This window comes from Ciona robusta, chromosome 2 (assembly GCF_009617815.1).
Source record: "Ciona robusta chromosome 2, ASM961781v2".
Taxonomy (NCBI): Eukaryota; Metazoa; Chordata; class Ascidiacea; order Phlebobranchia; family Cionidae; genus Ciona; species Ciona robusta.
The window spans coordinates 7,366,662-7,393,456 of record NC_143236.1 but is presented as its reverse complement, the minus strand read 5'-3'; the positions used below and the strand labels follow the sequence as shown (position 1 = coordinate 7,393,456).

Sequence of the window (26,795 nt, the reverse complement as noted above, 5' to 3'; positions counted from 1 at the left end):
AAAATATAATGTTGGGGGGTAAGATCTACACGTTATTCGTAAAGACACGGTTAAATAATTTTGTAAACAGTTCTTTTGTTTCGTAACAAATGGAACGATAAAGAAGGTAAAAACATGAACCATATTACCTCAACCCAACAGAAAGCAAATTTGGAAGCGAAGAAATTGAACAACCAACAGATTTTAGACACACATATACTTGTAAGCAATATTAAGCACGAAGCTGCAGCAATATAGAACTCAAAACATAGAAGCCAAGTGAATGTTCAACTCTGTATTTTAACTCTTTTTGTAAGTTAAAAAACCTAAAAAACTTGACTTGTTTAGGTTTCTGGTGGGAGCTTATCCGGTTTTGTAAATTTCACAACCGCAACAACAAAAAGCGATGTTAGTGAACACAATAAAACAAATTTAGGCACATGGAGATATAAAAATTAAAAAAAACTTTGGTAAAAAACTAAGCGCCCCTAAAAAATGGAAGATGGCTATAATAAAAGTGTCAATACATGCGTTTTAAATTTTCTAAAAACGTGTCACCACTTCGTTAAAACCGCAAGTTTGTACCTGCCTAGAAAAACTAATTTGCTAAACAAAACTGTGACGTACAAGAACAGCATTTCTGGCTAGATGAAAATTGCGAGGCGAGTTGTGACAACGTAACACTTGAACAACTACTGATCGAGAGCACTTTCACTCACTATTTCTTTGTTTCAAATATCGAAATTGGATCCTGCTGCTAGACGTACATTCGTTTCAAAATAAAATACAAGTGCCACAGAAATCAGCAAACTTGTTTTGCACCGATGTTTTGCCGCTTAAAGCAATAAAAAAGGAAATTTCCATGCACATTTACAGATAATATAGGCCGAGACATTCTGTACCTTAAATTCTTGCATATAACTATTTACCTACATTCTGATATAATAATAAATAATCTCATAAGATAACTGTCCGCCATTTTTGTAAATACAAAACGTTTCCGTCTCAACACGTATGCTTCATGACCAAACAATTATGTTTTGTGATGTCATACTTGCACGACAAAAACATTTCCGGTAAAATATTTGATTAGCACCTTACTCAAACTTCAGTTCACCAACAAAAATCCACAGCTTATGTAATTTCCTAAGCCTTATATAATGCAAACTCGTATTCGATCTGTTTTCATTAAAATAGTTTAGCTAAGCCCTTCATTGTATGGTTTCGCCAAAGTTCGGCATCTGCTGCGATAACGTTTCGTACTCCATACATTGACGAGGTACAGTCTTAACCACTGAAATCGAAAACCGAAAAATCGACTGTCTTGACCTCGCCTTCTCTGCCTGGAATTCCGCGGACCCAAGCACACCCCCTATACTCCGTGAAACCGAAGCCCAAAACTGACCAAATGCGGCGTCTCGCTTCGTGTTCGAGTAACCGGAGACGTTTTTTTTCGCGTTTTTACCCAAGAACCGCTGCTGCTCTACAAACGGGCTCAGCGGAATATTTTGTTTGTTTTTAAAAGAGGGTTAATTTTTACAGGAAATATTACACACCGGCTGGTTATTTTAAAAAATTAATCCCACTTTCATTAAATACAGATTTTATTATGTTAAAATTAAAATTCCACAGTCAAACTTTATCATATACGTATCACAGTGCTATATTACCCGGAATTTATCCTAGCAGCACTTTTATTTTCAGCAATTAATTCTGATATCACATCTGTTGTTTACCACCCACATCCTACTTCAATACAGCCGGGTCTCCACTTTATGTTATACGACTCATAACTAATAGAAACTTGTCCAGAAATTTTCGCTTCGTATATTACATCTCCGTGTGCCTCCTCCAGTGTTGCCGCAACAAAAATACCTTTGTTTTAGATCAACATAAATAGCAGAAATTTTTATTTAAAAAAATCGGGTCAAATCAAACACCATTTTATTTTCAAATTAACTATCTCAGTAAAAATTATACAATCTATAGTGTTTACAATGTTTTAACAGATTTTGTTCGTTTTGCATCACTGTAATATCGATAGATACTTGATTTTTGTCGGGAACATCGAACTCTTTGCTCGGTCGCGCTTTCGTCTTGTTCTCGAGGGTTCTTGAATAAAGAGTTGTTCACATCGTTGTATGGATCATACCGATAGCAGTGCAGTGTTGCCAGTTTATTGATAACCGTTAAAGATGTGAAATAGGATCTTTATAAGTTAGTATTAGACTGCTACAAATTTTTTATTATTAAAAAATATTCTAAATTAAAAATTATCATGTTTTAAAAAAATTCGGAAACACTATATTTTCGAAAAGCCTTTGAAATGGCGGCACGACTTTAGAACGATTTTTAGCCTCAACACAAATACTTAAAATATAAGCCGTCTACTATCAGGCCATAATATTTGATCGCTCCGAACTGTGGAATATACATGTTATATTTTAACTTTTTATACAACATTTTTTGTGTAAATATATTTGCAAAAAGCAACACTGCTCTTAAATATTTGTATTTATCAAAATAAACTGAACTGATGGATTATGAGGGTGTAAAGTTACGTGTTGTAAAAATTAGACGAGTGTCTGAACAGACACGTTCGTGTTTTTTTAACACTGCGGTGAATAGACGAAAACCAACTTTTGGCATTTGGGAACGCATTTTCTGCATTGTAGTGATGTTGGTTCACTGCTTTGTGTAATCAGCCCGCACATTGAGATACCTCGACCCCTCTTGCCGCTTCGGCGGACAACTTTCCCTCCGATCTCCGCTGTTATCAGCGTAAGCAGTCGGTGTGACCTTTGCCAGTTCACCGAAGCGACCCCGAACCACGGCACGAGCATAACGTTGGCTTGGTTCAGTGCTTAATCGAGGCAACTGATTCAGATTTGAGATGGGGGATCGGTGGTTGCGGATACTTTATTTCGGACTTGAAAAAACATGTCATATTGAATCTATGTATACCATTAATAGCACTTCGTTATACGTAAAACGTATAATTTGCTTTTATAACACACGACTGAGCAAAACGTGCCAACATTTTGCTGCGCTTTTGAGGTGCAACTTTAATTTCGTATAGGAAGACCATGAATACAACAGCGCTATACACAGATAAAAGTTTTCCGGATCAAGCTGACCGCTAATTAGCAACCTCGACGAAAATATTTCGTTGGAATTTAAATCTAGTTTAAGTCGATTGCATTCCGTGTTCGGCCAAGTGGTGGTGCAGAAGAGTCGCCCGGCAGGCGAAGGTCTATTTGCCTTTGGGATTTTATCGTAGGGTTCCTTGACGTTGACTCAAAGGATAATCCTATATAGGAGGGTTAAGCAGGGGGCGAGAGGGAATCATTTTCTTTGTTGTGGGTGGACATGGGCTTTGACCCCAATATATATATCAACAAAAATATGAAGTTACATCAATCTGTGTATTTTGTTTGGCATGGTTGCTCTACTTCGAGCGCCCTTGCTTTCCAACAGACAACAAAATCATTGATGCACGTAAACACTATACAAACCCGTAAACAGCGGAACTCTTGTTTTGCTAAATGCCAAAAGCAAGCCAATGTGGACGTACACACCCAGGAATATACACAATAAACAAAGCAACTTGAGTAGTCGGATAATTTTCCCACCAAATCCCACTGACCGCGGTCACTGGTTTGCTGACACCACTTGGTCTTATTTTTCCACATCATCGCTTTCCGCCTATCGGGCCATCTGCCAACGGTCTTGACCCCGTTCACTTGCGGTGGACAATACTGGGACCGAGTTGCGTGCATTTGATTTGTTTGGGTTAAATAACACAACCGAGTGGACGCGAAAATTCACTAATGAAAATTCCACCCCGTTTATAGCTCATTACGTCACCACTTAATTTGCTTTCGGTAGTGTTGGGCAAACAAACAATGCGACCTGTTTAGACCGTCCATGCGTATCCTAAATTATGCAAAGTCGTATAAAACTACCAAGATCACCGGTTGATAGAGTTTGCTAATGTTAAATGTTGTCTTTGTACACGTAACTTATTTGCGGTTGTGTTTCGAAAATGACTATCTGCATTAAAATATAAGAGAAACGAGGTAAATTTAGCATTTTAATTATAGAGGCAAGTTTATGGAGTATTTGATTGATGAGCTGTCAATTATATCAGATTGCATCTGTACTTGCAATGGAAATTGAGAAGGAGTGCCAAGAAAAAACATACATCATTCATCAACCAAAATACCGTAAATATGCTCTGTCGATCGTTAACAAGCACTAAATAAGAAACCGGCGAAACTATTTTATCTTCAGAAAACTCCAAACCAGCAAATAAATACAACAATTTTGTAATAGGCAATGAAATGTTATCTCTGTGATTGTATGCTATATCTATGGTTTCCATGGACGCCAACACGCGCCGAATTGGGATAAAGTTTTTTGTCTGCTCGCCCGCTTAAAATATCTTTCATTGTTAGTCGCGGAGGGTTGGAAATACCTGTTGTTCCTCTGTTTACATCTAACCTATAAACCCAAACACTTAGGAGGGCCACAGGTGTTTTATATCCACAAGTATTCTTAACCGTGTTTAACTTAAATACTTTTTTTCACTTCGAATTTCAGAAGCGCCAAACGTAAGGACAATGAGCGTAGAATCAGGTAAGGTTTTAGTAGAAGTAGTAGAAACATTGTAGAGAAAAATATTGCATATTTATAGATATTATATTTGTGTATTCGTTCCTATTCTGCCCATTATATTTTCAAAAATATTTGCACCAAATTTTGTGAGCGCGTGCCGCTTTCGATGCGGCCTAATTAAGAAAAGAAAGTAGATAGCCACTTGTAGTCCTCACGAAGTGAGCACCATGTCCCACTGTTGTTTAACGATACGCGAGGAAAGCGCTTGGTAAAGCTAATCGTTTGTGCCCGACTTTTGAAGCGACGCGACGCATTGATGAATTGGCTCGGTGCAAGAAGACGCCACCTGGTTTTATCGAGGACAGACGGTCTGTGTATTGGGTGGATAAGAAGCCGCCACAACCACCCACTGTATTCGGTAAGATTTTACTGTAATATAAACCCCTATGTGGCTGAGTTAATTCCTTATGTTTGGTGTACCACTATATTTTTCACACTATTTTTGCTGTGTCAGTTGTAACATAGGCGCTGGCGAAGCCGTCATGTTTCGTGTGAGGGATAGAATAAAATGTAACCTGATATATAATTTCAAATGTAATAAAATATGTCTGCTCTGTAACAAATTAAAACGCGCCATGTTTTGACACAATATAGCGGCCCAACGCAGTCAAAGAAATGAAACCTATTTTCTTACGTTGCTTTAAAGCCAGAATATTCTACTTTCAGCTGTAAGTGAGCGATTGGAAGAGTTAGTTAAGAGCAAGTCGGGCCACAGAGACTTTGTACCGGACCGCCCATCTCCAATCTGGAAAGTTCCAACCGCTGCTTTACATTTCCCGGAAAGAAGAAGGTTGAAACAACTTGCTCAACCTAAGCCGTTTCACCAACAGTGGATACCAATGCGCTCAGCTTACACGGTCGTAAGCGAATCCGCTAAACAAGGAGCGTCGACAAAAAGGCAAGCTGCTTGTTGATTGTTTTATACGCTGTATATAGTAGGTTGGGGTAAATTGGTCCAAGTTTTCTTTCTTTTTATCGCTCATTTGGTAGTAAATAAAGAGAATTAATAGAATCATATAACCGTATTTTCACGACATTAAAAGAGCGTTGTTAACTGTTATAACACCATGAGGAAATATAGGTTTTACACAGTACTACTTATCAAACACACGCGAAGGCCCTAATTATGGATATCTATATGAACTTAGCATTTATAACTAAGAGTCATATCATTGCATGCTTACAAAATGCAAGCTGTTTTTGATTTCTTACACAGACTTATTGAACTTGCTCGACCGAAAACATACGATCCTCTACTTGTTAAATCGAACAGTTCGTGGGACTGGGGAGAGTGGAAAAGTGACATTCCCAAGGAATCGTTGAATCACGTCGCGTCTGGAAGACTTGAACAACTTGCCGAAGCGAAACCAACACCGAAATCTTACGAGGAAAATCGGGGAGTGATGTGGCCTGTATCTCTTGCGGCGAAGACAGCCGAGGTTATAATATAATAAATTTATTTGTCTCTTTAATTACGGTAGCGAAGATTTAGAAATATTTGAAACGGAAAGATAGGATATATAGCGACAAAACAACAGTTATTGTCACAGCACACTTACAATTAAAATAATACATCTAATTGCAAGAAATAACCGTTGTCCCAACATCTATAGGTTCATTTATTCGTTTAAATATTAATCAGCAGGGTATATATAGCGGACTTTATAGCATTTAATATCAAGTTGGCATTTTTGTTAATCATTCACAGTTATTTAAGTATTTGTTTAATCTGCGGTGAAAACGTTAATGGCAAAGTAAACTTTTTAGTCTCGTTTTCGATTGACTTTCAATCGAAACCTTATGATGTTTGCTTACCGGTTAAATGTAATAGGGTTGGGGGGAATGGGACACCTTTTCGTTCTATTTTTTCGTGCCATTTGTGTTAACACATTGTGTTAACACAGAACATTTAAAGATTTAAAAACATGTTCTAATGACTTCAATACACTGTTGTTAATTGTTTAGAACACGATCAGGATATTTGGATCTTATGCGCTAAAGGTGTCCCGTCTTCCCCACCCTATAGACTGTATTTAGTATAAAGGTAATGCAAGTAAAATTTACAACTAAACATTGATATATTCATTATTACCAGGCCAGCACACGGCAACAGCAACTAGCGAAACCGAAAACGAGGACAGCGCTTGACCAAGACTATGACCCTTACAAGGTTTCCTTCGCCGCAAGAAACGCAGTTGCCTCGCCGAGAATTGAAGAAATTGCCACCGCTATTCCACGCAAAGTGCGGGCGAAAAAGTAGGCGCAAAATAAAGAACTGACAATTAGTTTAAGTGCATAACTGAAAAAGTGTTTATGGTTCTATTAATTTTGATAAACGCTTGCCTGTAGAGTTATATTTGCCACGCCGTTCTAATACTGCTATATAATGTTGCCGATGAGATGGATTATAGATTATATTGCCATAAGTGACTTGCTTAAACTGCGTTTTCGTTTCTAAATTGCCAAAGTTTTGTCGAAACTCGCCAATAAATATATATAGTTTTATTAATATTCCTTTTCATTTAGTGTAACTTATTTGACACGGTGTCGTTGAAATTAAATGTGAAAACGGGTGGTCCTATAAGATAGGAAATAGGAAAAATGTTAATACTAAATTTGCTCTTGAAACGACAATCCAAAAACTCGAATCATTGTGAACTTAGCTAATTACGTCACAATGTTAACTGACGTCACAATCAGCCATCCGATCCTTGAAACTGATTGGTCAGATTGCTCAAGTGTTTGACGCCTCGCATCAGCTGGTTACCCCCGCCTTGATTACTTCGCGCATAAAAACGCTTCTTCCACTATGAGTTACCAAGTTCCAGTTTAGATAAAGTTGTCTTCACGTTGGAAAGTTTCAAAATGATTGCTTGCAAGACTTGAGTTACGTATTATTTCATTACATTGGTATTATAATATGTCATACTATTTACTATATAGCATCATAGATACCTAAACATATAGATACGAAACTGGCGAAAAAGTTTAGACAGGTCACGCTTCAGTGAATCCGTGCTAATTCCGATTTCATAATAGCGTTGAATTGCAGTCTTATGCAGATTTCGACAGTTTGTTGCAAAACAGACGTACAGATACAGTATTATAAAAATGTCGCACTGCTGTATTCGTGGTTGCTCTTATAAGTGTAGGAGCAACATTTCCAAACGTCCCTATTTAAAATGTTGGGAGCCGACCTGGCCAAGCATGTAGAGAAGGCACCGTAAAGAACTGGCAGTACATTTTGTCTTATCGGAACCCTGATCCCGCAAAAGGAGAAAGATATGTTTCACAGAGAAAGGTGCGTTACTGTTATTTATGACTAATAAGTATATACAAAACTTGTTTTAGGATTTATTTTTGTATATTGTATGACTGACAACTTATTTATTAATGTATGGATTTAAAATCGTAGTTGTACAACTATTTGTACAGGCCATCTATCTGTGAGGCACATTTTAAGACATCAATGTACAGTCTACATGTAAATAATTAAATTTAGTGTTGTACCTTCGTTGTACTTGCCTGCAAAATTCATTGCACCAAATCCATAAGCCCTTTAATGTCCATTCACTTGGGGTAATTACATTAAATTCAAGTGTCACTTAGCTTAAAGCTTTTAGACCACTCACAATGGCTTGTAGCCTACTCATCTAAACCATTTTATGGACCCACATGCGGAATTTGTACTACCTAGAATAAAGAGGGTGTCAAATGTTCATATTGAACTAAATTGTAGATGACTCTTCGCTCTCGGTTTGGATGTAGGAAAGACTCTGCATCAAGATATACCTACTCTGATAGAATTACAGAGTTGATCTTACTGATGGACAAGTAATTATTTCAATCCCAACATTTTACAGGTGGTGTAAAATGATTACTTGCTCTGTGAATCATTCTATTTATTCTGCAAATGATGATCATCTAGACTGGTTGAATACGAAGTTTGTTCAATATGTTTTGGATTGGCAAGTAAATTTTTAAAGAGGTTAGATTTGGTGAAAGATTAATATTAAATAATTGTGTTCTTAAGGGTAAGACTGAGGTGGTGCATGATCATCCAGCCAATGGTCTAACTCTAAATACATCTGTATTGGTAGTTTGGTAGCAATTTGGTATATTCAGTCAGGATGTCTTAGCAGCTATCTTTGAAAATTTAGTAAATGATCATAACAAATAACTTGCTGAAGCATTATTGCAAAGATTTATTTTTTTTTAAAACATGATAAGAAAAAACACTGATCGAATATTTTGCAGGTTGGGTATGGTGTGAATGTGATATGGCAATGAAAAGCGATAAAACAAATTATGGTGATAACACTTCTTACGGCACGAAAAAAGCTTGGACATCTGTGAACAACTACTTTCAATGAACAATTACTTTGAAACAAAGATTTTGCAAAATTGTGACCGAACTTTTATTTCCATTAAAAATGTAAAAAAGTATCATATTCCTGGACCTGGTCATTATCAAAGAATGTAAAAATATAAAACATGTTCACTTGATCTAGTACATATTAGTGGTTTCTATTTTATAAGTGAATACAATTTGTAAGTGAATAGTTGGAAATTTAAATTTGGTGGATATAAAAGCACTGGGTTTAAATTCCATTGACCCAATAAAATTACTGTGCGATGAGTAATTCTTGCTGGTGCAAGCTGTACTGCTGGATGGCTTTATTAATTAACCCTCAATGTATTCTAGTGTCTCTGAAAAAGTAAACCAGTACAGAAAGGATTATAAAATGAGATTCAAATTTATATTTCTTTCATTCATCAATAGCACTGCTTTGTATATCTGTTGGCTGAAATTATAAGCCATATTCTTGTATGTAATGACTATCTGCTTTAAAACTATCTTGTCTATATGCTACTAAGTTTTCTGGGTTATAAAATGCGTAGCTGCAATTCTTATAAACACAGGAAAATGTGATACTTACTATCTCAAATGCTACCATTGCCTTATCTTTCCCTCTTCCTTAATTAGCCATGAATGCCCATGATTAAAACTTTAAATGTTACTAAAACTCTTCTAAAGGTAACCAAATAAAGGCCTGTACCCGCGAAATGTAAAACTCAGTAACATACATCTCACAAAATTAGACACATAGGTAACAGCATACCGTATTAGCACATACGATCATCAGCGTTAATACTACAGATATTTGCCCGAGCACGGATTCAGTCAAGCGTGACCTGTCTAAACCGGTTATTTTGAGATATATTTAAATATATGGTATATTAGTTGATAAAATTTGCACAAAATGTGGAAAACATTATTGCAAATGATATGAAATAAATATCTGATTAAATAATGCATAAATTAATCCGTAAACGCCGAAAGTTGTTTGTCACGTGGTCTTCAGTTTCCTATCTATATGTTTAGGTATCTATGATAGCATATATTATAGTTTTGTACTACTATACAGTATTACCATTACAGTACTATATAATGTACAATGATGTTATAGGCTACACGTTTTGTGCCTTTCGTTTATTACTTTATAAGTTTAAATGATTTTTTATCATACTCTGTTTCAAGAACCGCGACGGTTCTTCTTCACACGCAATATCCCGGTTCACAATCACTGCGTTATGATATACGTCACAAACCAACACAATCGTTTCGATCGCGTGCGTTTATGTTACGTCATTAGGTTCGTTACGTCTTTATAGCTTTAGCACGCCACTGCTGTACGATTCGCGCGACTTTTTATTTACGCGCGTTTTGCTTCGTCGCTAGGCACATTACTACATTCCCGAAGCAAGAATATTAAAGGCACATTAAACAATAGAGATGACTTGATTAGAAACACAATTTATGACTAAATAAATATTTCATTTGCTTAGATTTTGCAGTTTTAATACACCTTATCGTGAATTTACTACTTTAATTTCCGATTTTTCGAAATTTTTGAAAACGTGTCGTGACGTCACACACCGCCGACACGCTTCAGTACGCTTTAGCGTTGCTGCTAAAATACGCAGTAAACGCATTTATTTTTCGCAGAGGACAAGTTGTACTGCTTTGTTTAGGCCATATTAGCCTTGGTATTCTTTCTGGTAAAGTATATTGGCTACTGAATAAGTATTTAGGCTGCATAAAGAGATAAATGATTGTTAATGTGTACTATTGATTTTGAATTGATTCAGTGCGATAATTAAATTCAGTAACTTGCTAGCCTATATAGTCAATGTATTTTAAAATAGGCGAAATACAGTGTATGGCATTAATAACCATTCGAAATTTCACCATGTGATACGCCAGATTAATACCCTCATAGGGTTTATACCTTTAACTGTTGAAATTCCAGATATTTGCTCTGTTCTTGGATGTGGAAATGCAAAATCAGGTGGGTCATGTATTATGAATATTTCTTTTTAATTAGTTGTGATCATTGATAAGACTGCAATACATAAGTTGTTGGCTGGACCAACAGAAAGGAGTGTAGGATGCAGAGCTAGTCCACATTTCCAGTTCCAAAACTCTTGTAGCGGTTGATTGTGCTCTGGCACAGATTTAATGATATAAAGATAGCTAAATTTAACACTAATGCATAAAGATTGAATATAAAGCAACGCTGTATAGCGAAAACAAAAGTATTCGTCCTCTAACAGTGATCACTAGCGCTATCCTTTTTTTTACTACGAGCTTTGTGATTGTGACGTAGGAACGTACTAGTCACGTGACTGATTCATTGGTAAAAGCCACAGAAATAAAAAAGAGTAGAACGCGCATCTCCAATGTCGGCAAAGGAGAGAGCACGATACACTCTCTCTCTTTTACGGGTCGTTCCCGTTTACTATTGTAGTCAATGGAGTCGATGACGTTTTGTGTACTTTTTCTTTGTTTTTTGACTTGATTTAAAGTTATAGGGTAAAACAACTATTTTCTAGTATATATATATTTTTAACAAACCGTTTGTTTGAAGGTTTTTAATTAAAATTATTAAATAACTACATTTCCTAAAAAGGGGTAAACTGTAAGCGTTAATCCACCAAATAACTAAACTGACCTAATAAAATTGAATAGTTAGTGTAGTTTTTGAAATGAACAGCTAAAACCGCCTAAAACTACCATGCGCCTATCTTTTACAATGGAGACCAAGCGAAATGGGGACGGAGTTGGCGGTCACGTGAATAGAAAAAGAATATATCACGGTTTTGGAAAGTTGCGCGTTCTACTCTTTTTTATTTCTGTGGTAAAAGCGAAACCCGCGTTTTTTTTGTCCTCTCGTTTTTCGCTGAAAACACTGCCTCTCGCCTTTTTGAATGGGTACGTACTTTATCCTCTGTCCCAGAACGTAATTCTCGCCGACATGCCTGAGTGGTTAAAAAGAAAAAAAAGGATTTGCAATATTACGCAACGCAAATAGGTTTGTAGTAACATCACATGTCAGTCGCAGAAGTAGAAACTACGAGGTTTACGTACTTAGCTGTATCATGTATAACTGATTAACTGTATCCTGTAGGCTGTATTATATGTATTTTACTGACCTATTCGATTTATATTATTTTCGATAATATATTGAGCTACATCCCACATAAGTGGAAGTGATATGCTCACCATAAGTTATATTTTCTGTACAATATATATCCACCCTAGAACGTAATGAACGCTTTATATGCAATATATCCACCCTAGAACGTAATGAATGTTTTGTATTCAATATATCTACCCTAGAACGTAATTATTGTTTTATATTCAATATATCTACCCTAGAACGTAATTATTGTTTTGTATGCAATATATCCACCCTAGAACGTAATTATTGTTTTGTATTCAATATATCTACCCTAGAACGTAATTAATGTTTTATATTCAATATATCTACCCTAGAACGTAATTATTGTTTTGTATTCAATATATCTACCGTAGAACGTAATTAATGTTTTGTATTCAATATATCTACCGTAGAACGTAATGAATGTTTTGTATTCAATATATCTACCCTAGAACGTAATTAATGTTTTATATTCAATATATCTACCCTAGAACGTAATTATTGTTTTGTATTCAATATATCTACCGTAGAACGTAATTAATGTTTTGTATTCAATATATCTACCGTAGAACGTAATGAATGTTTTGTATTCAATATATCTACCCTAGAACGTAATTATTGTTTTATATTCAATATATCTACCCTAGAACGTAAGTTATGTTTTGTATGCAATATATCTACCCTAAAACGTAATACATGTTTTGTATGCAATATATCTACCCTAGAACAAAATTAATGTTTGTATGTAATATTCCCATTTGATTTTACTTATAGAGTGGTAGGTAGATAAATTTATGTCGTTGTATTGAGCACAATCCGATGGGAAATGTAAAACCACAGCTTTTAAGTGGTATTATGTAATAGGTATTAGCAATATACAGTCTCTTTAGATGACTGCTTCTGAATATTGAATCAGGTAATGTCCTATATATTATATAGTTAGTTATTGATAAATGTAATGTGTGCTCACCGAATGCCTCAATTAGGTTGTTATGTTACAGGTATGGGTGCTTTCCATAACTGTACATAGCTACCGATATCGATGTGTTCAATTCAACTTATTTATTTTGTTATATGCCAATACACAGTGGCGTCGATTTATATGGTGCAGGGTATGCGGGCCTACTCGGATAATTTTGCAGGGGTTGCAGCAACCCCTCGATTTTCCAAATATAAAAGTATAAAACACCAGACCCCCTCCGCCCTTTAAATACTATTTAAAAAAAAAATTAAATATTATTTTATTTTTTTTGTAAAATTAGAACCCCTCCTCTTAAAAAATAGTAAAGTAGTCATATTATTGTAGTTTAAAATCAATCTTACGCGTTTTTATTATGTGCATTATTATTTATGTTAGTCAGGGTATGTTTTTATCGAGCATGTTATGTTTTATACGCGCTACTGTTGAGTCACTGTTCTATAGTTATTCTGTACAAGTTTGCGATGTAATACTGACGTTGGACAGACCATAACAAGTTACAACTATCGTTTTGATTTTGAGTGCAATGAAGAAGCTCATTTCTAACAGAATTGTGACTCTTAGATATAGAATTAAAATAAACATGCGGGTTTTATCCAAAAATTAATTAAACTTATTTAATAGGAGCAAACTACTGAGACATTAATACAATTACATGCGTAAAACTGCTCATTAACGAAAAACAGAAATACACAAGAGTACAAGACTAATTTCTTTCTGCGTACACTTGTTTTAACTACCAAAAAAACGATTGGGAGCAGACGCCTTCATTGTTTAGAGAGAAAAAGCAGGTTTTTTCTTTATCGACGATTGGGAGCACGTGCGTGCACTATTTAGAGAAAAAGAGAAACTGTTTCTTTATCGAAGATCGGAAGCAGGCACCTCACTATTTAGACAGAAAATCGGTCGACGAAACATTGACTTAGTAAAAATTTACAGAAAATCGGTCGACGAAACATTGACTTAGTAAAAATTTACAATTTATTGACTAATGCAGTGTAGATAATTGGTTGGTCTGCCCACCCCGCCAATCAAGGTTTGGCGCCTAAGTACATATTGTGACTTGTAAGAAGTTCACAAGCATTTAATAGGTTGGTTTGTAGAATACTATTGCAATATATAGGTATAGTATTGGATGCAAACCACTTGCCTGACAATGTGTCATCTACGCATGGAGGTGGATCATTTGAAACACAGAGTCAGGATCCTCATTTTTAAATCAATTATTAATTGGTTAAGAAACTTTTCCGATTAAATGGTTTGAGGCTATTCCTAGCCTAATGACAACTTTAAGTGGTAGGCCTATTATTAATGAAATATCATTTTTAATTAATTACTGAAGTATTTTAAAGAATTAAACATAAACATACTACTTTACTGATATTGTAATATATGCATAGTTGCATACTGATGTTGTAATATATGTATCTAATGGCGTAAATACAACAAAATAAATAAGTTGAATTGAACACATCGATATCGGTAGCTATGTACAGTTATGGAAAGCACCCATACCTGTAACATAACAACCTAATTGAGGCATTCGGTCAGCACACATAACATTTATCAATAACTAACTATATAATATATAGAACATTACCTGATTCAATATTCAGAAGCAGTCATCTAAAGAGACTGTATATTGCTTATACCTATTGCATAATACCACTTAAAAGCTGTGGTTTTACATTTCCCATCGGATTGTGCTCAATACAACGACATAAATTTATCTACCTACCACTCTATAAGTAAAATCAAATGGGAATATTACATACAAACAATAATTACGTTCTAGGGTAGATATATTGAATACAAAACATGAATTACGTTCTAGGGTAGATATATTAAATATAAAACATTAATTACGTTCTAGGGTAGATATATTGAATATAAAACAATAATTACGTTCTAGGGTAGATATATTGAATATAAAACAATAATTACGTTCTAGGGTAGATATATTGCATACAAAACATAACTTACGTTCTAGGGTGGATATATTGAATATAAAACAATAATTACGTTCTAGGGTAGATATATTGCATACAAAACATAACTTACGTTCTAGGGTGGATATATTGAATATAAAACAATAATTACGTTCTAGGGTAGATATATTGCATACAAAACATAACTTACGTTCTAGGGTGGATATATTGAATATAAAACAATAATTACGTTCTAGGGTAGATATATTGCATACAAAACATAACTTACGTTCTAGGGTGGATATATTGAATATAAAACAATAATTACGTTCTAGGGTAGATATATTGAATATAAAACAATAATTACGTTCTAGGGTAGATATATTGAATATAAAACAATAATTACGTTCTAGGGTAGATATATTGCATACAAAACATAACTTACGTTCTAGGGTAGATATATTGAATATAAAACAATAATTACGTTCTAGGGTAGATATATTGAATACAAAACAATAATTACGTTCTAGGGTAGATATATTGAATATAAAACAATAATTACGTTCTAGGGTAGATATATTGAATATAAAACAATAATTACGTTCTAGGGTAGATATATTGAATATAAAACATAACTTACGTTCTAGGGTAGATATATTGAATACAAAACAATAATTACGTTCTAGGGTAGATATATTGAATATAAAACAATAATTACGTTCTAGGGTAGATATATTGAATACAAAACAATAATTACGTTCTAGGGTAGATATATTGAATACAAAGCAATAATTACGTTCTAGGGTAGATATAATGAATATAAAACATAACTTATGTTCTAGGGTAGATATATTGAATATAAAACAATAATTACGTTCTAGGCTAGATATATTGAATACAAAACAATAATTACGTTCTAGGGTGGATATATTGCATACAAAACAATAATTACGTTCTAGGGTAGATATATTGAATATAAAATAATAATTACGTTCTAGGGTGGATATATTGCATACAAAACATAACTTACGTTCTAGGGTGGATATATTGAATATAAAACAATAATTACGTTCTAGGGTGGATATATTGAATATAAAACAATAATTACGTTCTAGGGTGGATATATTGAATATAAAACAATAATTACGTTCTAGGGTGGATATATTGCATACAAAACATAACTTACGTTCTAGGGTGGATATATTGAATATAAAACAATAATTACGTTCTAGGGTAGATATATTGAATATAAAACATTCATTACGTTCTAGGGTAGATATATTAAATATAAAACAATAATTACGTTCTAGGGTAGATATATTGAATACAAAACATTCATTACGTTCTAGGGTAGATATATTGAATATAAAACAATAATTACGTTCTAGGGTGGATATATTGAATACAAAACAATAATTACGTTCTAGGGTAGATATATTGAATATAAAACAATAATTACGTTCTAGGGTAGATATATTGAATACAAAACATTCATTACGTTCTAGGGTAGATATATTGCATATAAAGCGTTCATTACGTTCTAGGGTGGATATATATTGTACAGAAAATATAACTTATGGTGAGCATATCACTTCCACTTATGTGGGATGTAGCTCAATATATTATCGAAAATAATATAAATCGAATAGGTCAGTAAAATACATATAATACAGCCTACAGGATACAGTTAATCAGTTATACATGATACAGCTAAGTATGTAAACCTCGTAGTTTCTACTTCTGCGACTGACATGTGATGTTACTACAAACCTATTTGCGTTGCGTAATATTGCAATTCCTTTTTTTTCTTTTTAACCACTCAGGCATGTCGGCGAGAATTACGTTCTGGGACAGAGGATAAAGTACGTACCTAGACTGAGAGCTGCCACGCTTCAACAGTTTTGTGACGTAATTTATCACGTGGGTAGTACACTTCTCAGTTTTTTCGCCACACAACTTTTAAATCAGTTTTATAAATTTCACGGTGTTTGAGCTGGAATATCTTTGGTTATACAGAACCGATTAAAACAAGTAAGGTGTCGTTGGAATTATAAAAACACACTCTATCTATTAAAGCGATGTACATTTGGGTGTGTTTAGGCTCTTTAAAATATATGTTCTAATTTAAATTTTGTTATATAATATAAAATCTAAGAATATATGTGGAGTAAATTTGTATTTTGACTGGTTTTCAGCGTACAGTGTGGTTTAACAGGCCATAACGTTAGCGATTAATACTGGCAGCAATCAGCTTAGTTTACAGAATAGGCTAGTATATGCTCATACCTATACGAATCTACAGAACCATTAGAAACTACATTTATGTCGAAACCAGGTGGTCAGAACCTACGCAGAGCAAAAATCCCGGATTGCAACAACACTCCAACCACAACAACTCCTGCAGGCACAAACGATGCGATCCGAATGGTACGAAAATATCGAGATAGCTTGCGGATCGAAATTTCCTTGCCATCAACGATATCAACTCCGAAATTTGCCTTTTCGTGTGACGAATATTTATTTTCGCTTAAGTCTATTGAACGATTCACCAATAAACACCTGACTCGAGGTCGTAAACCCGTGTTAAAACGACTGTGTTTTCCGACCACGCAAGGATAACGCAAGTTACGTTCATTAACTTATTAAATAGGATTGCAACAACATATATCAAACCTACGAATCTACAGAACCATTAAAAACTATATTTATGCCGAAACCAGGTGGTCAAAACCTACGTAGAGCAAAAACCCTGATTGCAACAACACTCCAACCACAACAACTCCTGCAGGCACAAACGATGCGATCCGAATGGTACGAAAATATCGAGATAGCTTGCGGGTCGAAATTTCCTTGCCATCAACGATATCAACTCCGAAATTCGCCTTTTCGTGTGACGAATATTTATTTTCGCTTAAGTCTATTGAACGATTCACCAATAAACACCTGACTCGAGGTCGTAAACCCGTGTTAAAACGACTGTGTTTTCCGACCACGCAAGAATAACGCAAGTTACGTTCATTAACCTATTAAATATAGACATTTTAAAGCACGAGCAAAAGTCCCTCCGATTAATTTATAAGCAGAAAATACACGTCATGACGATTTTCAAATGTTTACACTCGCGTGTCATTGCCGTTAAAGTAAATTGAAATAACAGTTGCAAAAGTTACATCCAGCGAAAAGTTGCAGTTATATATTTATACTTCTGCCTAGTACCTATAGTATAGTACAATGGGGGAAGATGGGACACTTAAGCACATGTTGCAAAATTCTTACAAAATCAAAATAGATGACGGTTTTCGGGTAATACCATGAATTAGTACTATCATTCCTGTATTAATTGACACCAATTTAATAAAATATAATAAAACACAGGAGGTGTTGTTTAAAGTATACTGTTTCTATTTTACATATTTTTTTAATATTTAAAAACAATATCAGCTTTGTCAGGCGTTTTATAAAGTCTTGATAATACTGTTGAATAATTCTGTAACCATATTTTTCTGATTATCATTAAACGGGGGTCCGTAAAAAGAAAGTTAAAAAAAGTCTCGTCTGACAAAGTGTCCCATCCTCCCCCACCCTACTATATGTTGCATTATGACTAGTGGTTCCAATGTTTTAGACAACGTAATTTCTTCACATACAAGATGTGCAATACTTCCCTCTTGTCGTTGGTTTATTTTATCTAACAGTAGAATAAAAATGATTGACAGAAGTAAGGATGACGTACCGATTTTAATACAACTGTGCTATTTCCTGGTATAACTATGGAGATGTCGAAATTAAGTTGAAATATAACTCCCGTTATTTATGCACGAAAACGTAACAGACAAAAATCAAATCCAACCGATTGTATAATAAAAGATATATTTCGCCTAAATGGCATCGTCAGTCTCTCATTCATGTTTATTCCAATAAGGATCTGGTGTTACGAAAACGTAACGAAAAAAAGTCCAATCAGTCGGAGCATATTGTTTTCATACGAAGTATACGAAGAAAGCATGGCGACGTCGGGTATATAAGGTCTGGTTATGCACTTGTAAGTACAGTCTCTTCTATAGTTCAACGAAGGTTCATCATGAAGACATCACTTTTGTTCCCCGGACTTTTCGTTTTCCTTGTTACCCTTGAAGCCACTACACTAGCACAATGTAAGTATATATGAATAATACGTTAGGTTGTATTGTCGGAAGAAGTTTATCAATTTTGTATATATAGTACTGTGGGGTAAGATGAGACACCTTTATCACATATTATCCAAATGTCTTAATCGTGTTTTAAACGAATAACAGCGCTCTATGAGGGTCTAAATCCTAGGTTCTCGATAAGAACCTTACCCACATAGAATATAGAACTTAGTCACTGTTTTTTGTTTCACAGTTCGATCTCCCACCTGCGGGACTGGTTACCAATGGACCCGATTTTACAACCGAGATCTACCGAGTGGTAACTGCGATTGCGAAAATTTCAGGGACTTGAAAAGACAATACCCAGAGATTTGCAATAACCGTGCTAGCGTCGATGTTGTAGACGCTACGACCGGTATCGATTATCGAGCATACGGACAAGTGGTCAACATTAACACTGCGAGTGAACGAGGTTTCTCCTGTTTTAACCGAGACCAACCCAATGGTCAAAGATGCCGAAACTACAAAATCAGATTCTGCTGCCGTAAGTATTTGTCAAGTATTCCTTAACTTTGTGCCTCGCTCTACGTGGGGGTGACTTAAGTCTTGTTTATTCACTTAATGTAAACCAGTAACACACAGTAAAGCGTTACTAAAATCGCGTCCGGTCAGTATTGACGGGGTTTTATAAGGTCGTGATAATACTGTCGAATAATTCTGTAACCTTATTTTCCTGATTATCGTTAAATGGAATGAATGAATGAATGTAATGGGGGTCCGTAAAAAGAAAATTAAAAAAGAGTCTCGTCTGACAAAGTGTCCCATCTTCCCCCACCCTACTATATAGATCCCTCTTCGTCGAACAGTTGTTCTTGTTACTTTTTGGACGACTGTTTCTGCTCTTATCTCAATTCTTAATTCCAGCATTTAATCTTCAATCTCTTACTTGAAATAAATCATAAAAAAATTTTATAAAATTTAGACTAAATTTTAAGATTCAAAACCGCGTAATTAGCGAGTAATTAACGATTACTTTACTATGTGATTACTTACTGTGCGTGCGCTAAACCCTCAAACCTTAATTAAATGATTACCCCCTATGAATGTTCCCAACTTAGCATAATTTTAAACCATTGTGCAAACAATGGTTTGATTAGCGAGTAATGGTAACACTCTATTCGGTAACTTTGTTTACGTTGCAGTGCAAATATAAATAACAAGTGTAAATAGTAATAGTCTCCCATATCTCTTCGAATCAGCGGTTATACTGTCTGGGAATTCTGGGATCCGGCCGAATTGTATGTATCTAATTCCCATAAATACTCTTTTGCATTACGTGTACATGCGGTTTGAAAATCGAACATTTTTCTTTATGCTATTAGCCACATCTCGACCTGGAGCTTCATGCAGCATGCTCCGTATGATGGGTGGTGTGGGATACACTTCGCCTTACTACAGCGCATCAACCCATCCAGGCAACAATCCTCACAATCTCAACTGTTACTACAGAATCAACGCTCAGAGCACCTCCAACGTCATCAAAGTATTCTTTAGACGGTTCAACTTGGAACATCACACTTGTTGCAAGTAAATATGCCGTAAAATAGTTTTTTTTTCTATTGTGTTAGGTTGTCGGTTTAAACTGTATACCATTGAAAAACGTAAATTTTCGGCTCTTCATCGTTGTTTAACGACATGCAGCTACGACTACGTTGCGGTTTATGAAGGTGTTTCTACATCGTCCCGTTTGATTGGAAAATATTGTGGAAGGAATTCTTCATTTACTGTCCAAGGACGTGGACCATACATGTACATACACTACCATACTGATAGATCCGTGCATTCGACTGGATTCCAATTCCGATTTAGTGTGTCAGGTAAAAAACATGTTTTCCCAATGCAATTAGAAAATCTATATACACAGAAAATTAAACACGTTAATGAATAAAGCAACGATCAAAGTTGCAAAAATAAATATGCAAAATCCCCTGATTACACAGCATCTGCTAAACTATCGCTGTTTAATTGAAAATCTAATTTTAGCCTCAGCAACACCATCTTGCGACCAACTATCAATTGGGGGAGGACCAGGCACTGGTTTTATAACTTCACCAAACTATCCATCAAATTATCCTCATAAGGCTGATTGTAGATACCGAATTAATGCTGGAAGTGCATCTCGTACCATCACGTTGAGGTTCACCGCTTTCAATTTGGAAAGTCACAGTTATTGCAGGTAATAACTTTATAAGGGGGATTATACAAGGCAAACTAAAACCACGCTTTTTGTAGATATGACTTTGTCGAAGTCCGAAAAACAATTAATGCACACTGCGCACCAAACGCTAGAAAATACTGCGGAACAACCCTGCCAGCAACACAAGTAATAACCGGCCAACAATATGTTTACATTCACTTCTTTACCGACAACAGTGTGGCAAGATCTGGATTCAGGATGCAATGGACAGTTTCAGGTACACATTTTATATTTTTAATTTTTAGAAGCTACTGTCATTTACAATTAGAGAAAAACTAAAAATTACCCTAGCCATAAACAAATAAAATCTAATAACTATACAAACGAATCTAATTTGATTTTAAATAAAATGGCACTGGCTTGATAAAACTTTAAAAAAACACAAGGCTCATCGATTAAGCATGTATAGATAAATTTGTTTAAACGCTACATACAGGCCGAATTCTATGTATCTAATTCCCATAAATACGCTTTTTTATTATATAGTGTACATGCGGATTGAAAATCAAACATTTTTCTTTATGCTATTAGCCACATCTGGACCTGGAGCTTCATGCAGCATGCCCCGTTTGACGGGTGGTGTGGGATACACTTCGCCTTACTACAGCGCATCAACCCATCCAGGAAACAATCCTCACAATCTCAACTGTCACTACAGAATCAACGCTCAGAGCACCTCCAACGTCATCAAAGTATTGTTTAGACGATTCAACTTGGAACATCACACTTGTTGCAGGTAAATATGCCGTAAAATAGTTTTTTTTTCTATTGTGTTAGGTTGTCGGTTTAAACTGTATACCATTGAAAAACGTAAATTTTCGGCTCTTCATCGTTGTTTAACGACATGCAGCTACGACTACGTTGCGGTTTACGAAGGTGTTTCTACATCGTCCCGTTTGATTGGAAAATATTGTGGAAGGAATTCTTCATTTACTGTCCAAGGACGTGGACGATACATGTACATACACTACCATACTGATGGATCCGTGCATTCGACTGGATTCCAATTCCGATTTAGTGTGTCAGGTAAAAAAACATGTTTTCCCGATGCAATTAGAAAATCTATATACACAGAAAATTAAACACGTTAATGAATAAAGCAACGATCAAAGTTGCAAAAATAAATATGCAAAATCCCCTGATTACACAGCATCTGCTATGAACTATCGCTGTTTAATTGAAATTTAATTTTAGCCTCAGCAACACCATCTTGCGACCAACTATCAATTGGGGGAGGACCAGGCACTGGTTTTATAACTTCACCAAACTATCCATCAAATTATCCTCATAAGGCTGATTGTAGATACCGAATTAATGCTGGAAGTGCATCTCGTACCATCACGTTGAGGTTCACCGCTTTCAATTTGGAAAGTCACAGTTATTGCAGGTAATAACTTTATAAGGGGGATTATACAAGGCAAACTAAAACCACGCTTTTGTAGATATGACTTTGTCGAAGTCCGAAAAACATTTAATGCACACTGCGCACCAAACGCTAGAAAATACTGCGGAACAACCCTGCCAGCAACACAAGTAATAACCGGCCAACAATATGTTTACATTCACTTCTTTACCGACAACAGTGTGGCAAGATCTGGATTCAGGTTGCAATGGACAGTTTCAGGTACACATTTTATAATTTTTAGAAGTTACTGTCATTTACGATTTCGAGTCGTACGATCTGTCGAAACAGCAGTTATACTGTCTGGGAATTTGGGAGTACACGTGTTAGTGAAATAAGGAACCCACATAACGAGTATCAAACTATTACCATTTAAGTAAGGATGCATAAAAGCACTGCTCTTATACCTTGTTATCATTTATCGTAATTGAAACATTATTTTGTGTCAAACATCCTATAATTAGTATTAACTTGTAACATTACCTAGTTACTGCGTGATTAAAGTTTATCCCAATTTACCAAAACAAACGTGTTTAAGCGACGACAAGGTTACTTAGTGTAAGTTTACAAGTCAACACGTTTGTACAGAGCGTATTTACACATATCTTCACCGATCAATCAATCCTTATACATCATAAGTCCACATCAGTTTTAGCACATGTATGAATACATTCTAACTACTGCTACATACTCACCAATTGCGACCGAAAGCCGCTTTGTTGGTTACTTCTGATTTGTTTTTGTTCGAGCTTTGTCGACCGTTGTAGTAGAAGGGTTAATTAATAATATGCTATTTAGTTTAATATGTGCTCACTCATTAGAGCTTTCCTCTCCTGTTTGATTAAATCTATCTAGTTAAATGGTGCACGTATATTATTGTTTGGGATTATTTTTGTGCGATTGCAAAAAAACAACATACAAATGAATAACATATCTCTGATTATAACGATTATCTTAAGTTAGGGAGAAATGGGCCAAATCTGTCTAAATCCCAGGTCCACGACAAAAACCTCACCCACATAGAATGAAACTTAAGTCAGTGTTTTTTCATAGGTGGATCTCCCACACTAGGTGGACCTCCCACCTGCGGGACTGGTTACCAATGGACCCGATTTTACAACCGAGATCTACCGAGTGGTAACTGCGATTGCGAAAATTTCAGGGACTTGAAAAGACAATACCCAGAGATTTGCAATAACCGTGCTAGCGTCGATGTTGTAGACGCTACGACCGGTATCGATTATCGAGTATACGGACAAGTGGTCAACATTAACACTGCGAGTGAACGAGGTTTCTCGTGTTTTAACCGAGACCAACCCAATGGTCAAAGATGCCGAAACTACAAAATCAGATTCTGCTGCCGTAAGTATTTGTCAAGTATTTCTTAAAGGGGCATACCAACAAAAAATAAAAACTTGTATATGGATAGAGATGCTTTAATGTGATCCAAGAGTACTATCAAAGTTTCCCAAAACAATACAGCTGCTAAAAAAACGCGTAAATAAAACCCGATAGATTAAAAAAAATCGGCTGCTTCGACATGCATGGGATTTCCCATTAGAAAAAAAGGCACTCAACTTTGACCGCTTCTAGTTTCTAAACTACTGAAGAATAATAAAATTTTATTAGGGATTTGGTATAATGAATGCTTTTTCTCTGTGAATATTAAACAAAAAATAAAAATGTAAGCTTTATTATGTTTTAAGTTTTCGATTGAACCGACCTGCACACCAGATTATGCTGATTCAGCAATACAGCAGGTCCCAGTGAGACATACTAAACATTTTAATATAAAAAAGTGTTAAAATTAACTAATAGGGAAAAGGGGGCTGAGTCGCCATATTACGTATAGTAGGATGGGGAAAGATTATACACCTTTTCAATCTATTTTCTCCTCCAATTTGGTAGTAAACAAACATTCAACGATTTTTAATGAAACTTTATCCTCACGGCTCTCATAGACCGTTGTCAATTCTTTAAAACACGCTCAGGATTTTTGGTTATTATGTGTCAAAGGTGTCCCCTCTCCCGCATCTTACTATATAGCTATGTTCAATCGAAAATTAAAACATAATTAGGTCTATGTTATACAATTTTCATATATTCTTAAAAAACAAGCATTCAGTATACTAATTCAGAAATAAAATTTGAACTTTCTTCAGTATCTTACACACTAAAAACGATCAAAGTTGAGTGACATTTTTTCTAATGGGAAATCCCATGCATTGCGCCACGGCCATTTTATTTAGTCAAGCGGTAGAATTTTTTTGAAACTCATTTTTTTTCAAAGGCTGTTTCGTATTTGAAACCTTGATGGTACCTTTAGATCATATTTACGCATTTCTATCAATATGCACAATTTTTGATTTTTCGTTGGTATGCCCCAATTCTATACCTTGCTATTTACGCTAAATTATAAAAAAATAACTTAAACCTAGAATTGCGGAAATCCTTAAATGAGTGCAAATAAATAAATACTTTTTATAGTAAAAATGTTTTTCATCTCAACGCAACGCAAATTATAAATTTGCCTAAATTGTATTTGGTAAACAAATTTTATTCGAGAAATTTTAGAATGATTTTTTTCGTTATAACACGGATCTCGGTTTCATACAGCACCTTGTGCCCATATACGAGTTACCATGTATGTAACTTTGTGGGTGCTTGTTTTTTTCTGTAAGGCTGACATTTTGAATAAATGAATGAATGTAACTTGCCTTATCCTCGCATGCCGGAAAAACGACAGTCGTTATAGCACGGATGTTCCGTTTCATACATCTCGTGTCCACGTATGTAATTTGGTGGGCGATTAACGTATATCTTACAGTTTTATATTTCTGTAACTTTTAGGCAAAATATGTTGCCCATCTCCTATATTATTCAACTTGCTGGATTTGTTGTTTTTTTCTGTTACGTATTTGTAGCACCGGATCCTGACTGTGTTTTACACTCGTCCTGCCATATGAGTACCAGATCAGCGTTTTAGTGGTATTTACGTTAGTACTGAATAGATGCTTTGCACATCGTGTTTATTTTAATAACTCTTTTCCATTTTACAGCTATTTCAAACCAGGGAGCGACACTACATATTTGATTAGCGAAGTGATTCGCAGTTGTAGTAATTGTAATCCAATTTAAATATAATCATGCATACACCAAACTTGGTATTTTTGATTCGTGACTGTGAGGTTTCTGCATAGATATCTTTATCAGTGAAAGGTATTCAGGATTCGAACACGGCTCAAATCTGCCACATTAGCTTTATAGTTCGTGGCTCATGTTGTATAATAGGTGCTCATTGAACCGTAATAGGACTTGGTGGTAAACTGATTGCCTTTTACCCTTTTTCGCTTGTTGATTGATTAGTTGTGACATTTTTACTCTTAAAACAAGATCGCACACACGTGAATTGGTCCCGACTTTTTGGATAGAAGTTAACTGAATGCCTTAGTGGCAGCCGATTTCAGTTATTTTGATTTAAAAAAGAACAGTGTGAAGTTGGAATCAAGTTTAACTTGTTACAGGTTCATGATGACGGTTGTTAATTAAAAACAATGCTTGGTGAAGAATCCCACGATCTAAAAATATCTGCATGCGTAATGCACTATAGTGAAGAATCGCCCGTCCTAAAAATATCTACATGCGCTTTCTGCATTGGATCCTTGGCAGACATTTCCAGCACCAACTGCAGCCAACAATAAATCGGACGAGCACTCGTATGAAACTCTTAAAACCGAACTAATTAAAAAATTGAAATAACTTACGACGACCGCGTGAATGAACTTATGCAGAGACATCGTCTTGGAAATCGACCCGCTAAAGCTCTTTTGGGCCAGCCACACAAACTGTAAAGGTATTTTAATCCTGTTTCTACTTTTCAGAAAAATTTAACAACAAACCAGAGATTTTAGTATTACCGTTTTACTTGTGTTGTGTAT

The 26,795-nt window shown here is 35.3% G+C and overlaps 2 protein-coding genes and 1 long non-coding RNA gene across 5 annotated transcripts; all 3 read left to right on the top strand.

Annotated features, from left to right (window-relative positions):
* The first annotated feature begins 4,388 nt into the window (after nt 1–4,388).
* On the top strand, nt 4,389–7,163 carry LOC149740745 (sperm microtubule associated protein 2-like). Of its 2 annotated transcripts, XM_089871534.1 has the most exons (6): nt 4,393–4,513; nt 4,582–4,617; nt 4,898–5,014; nt 5,323–5,554; nt 5,873–6,095; nt 6,752–7,163. In XM_089871534.1, exons 2-6 carry the CDS (start codon nt 4,602–4,604, stop codon nt 6,914–6,916), a joined length of 753 nt encoding a protein of 250 aa, XP_089727660.1. In that variant the 5' UTR covers nt 4,393–4,513; nt 4,582–4,601; the 3' UTR covers nt 6,917–7,163. The 2 variants fall into 2 exon arrangements, with proteins under 2 accessions (XP_089727659.1, XP_089727660.1); XM_089871533.1 differs by having other exon boundaries at nt 4,389–4,617.
* Nucleotides 7,164–7,489: 326 nt separating this feature from the next.
* On the top strand, nt 7,490–9,299 carry LOC149740744 (uncharacterized). Of its 2 annotated transcripts, none has more exons than XR_016384345.1 (3): nt 7,490–7,957; nt 8,396–8,644; nt 8,914–9,299. It is a non-coding gene; the product is annotated as an uncharacterized LOC149740744 (long non-coding RNA). The 2 variants fall into 2 exon arrangements; XR_016384346.1 differs by having other exon boundaries at nt 7,584–7,957; nt 8,520–8,644.
* A 1,580-nt stretch (nt 9,300–10,879) lies between these two features.
* LOC149740743 (scavenger receptor cysteine-rich domain-containing protein DMBT1-like) lies at nt 10,880–26,017 on the top strand. Its single transcript, XM_089871508.1, has 14 exons — nt 10,880–11,009; nt 17,404–17,495; nt 18,991–19,222; nt 19,452–19,742; nt 20,581–20,785; nt 20,900–21,075; nt 21,242–21,434; nt 21,491–21,672; nt 21,987–22,191; nt 22,306–22,481; nt 22,650–22,842; nt 22,898–23,079; nt 23,911–24,219; nt 25,917–26,017. The coding sequence occupies exons 2-14, from the start codon at nt 17,493–17,495 to the stop codon at nt 25,949–25,951; spliced, it is 2,382 nt and encodes a 793-aa protein (XP_089727634.1). The 5' UTR covers nt 10,880–11,009; nt 17,404–17,492; the 3' UTR covers nt 25,952–26,017.
* Nucleotides 26,018–26,795: the final 778 nt, after the last annotated feature.

Coding starts and splice junctions, on each gene's coding strand:
- LOC149740743 (XM_089871508.1), top strand. Junction 23,080..23,910: donor GTTGCAATGGACAGTTTCAG/GTACACATTTTA, acceptor GTTTTTTCATAG/GTGGATCTCCCACACTAGGT. Junction 24,220..25,916: donor CAAAATCAGATTCTGCTGCC/GTAAGTATTTGT, acceptor TCCATTTTACAG/CTATTTCAAACCAGGGAGCG.
- LOC149740745 (XM_089871533.1), top strand. Junction 5,555..5,872: donor CAAGGAGCGTCGACAAAAAG/GCAAGCTGCTTG, acceptor TTTCTTACACAG/ACTTATTGAACTTGCTCGAC. Junction 6,096..6,751: donor TTGCGGCGAAGACAGCCGAG/GTTATAATATAA, acceptor CATTATTACCAG/GCCAGCACACGGCAACAGCA.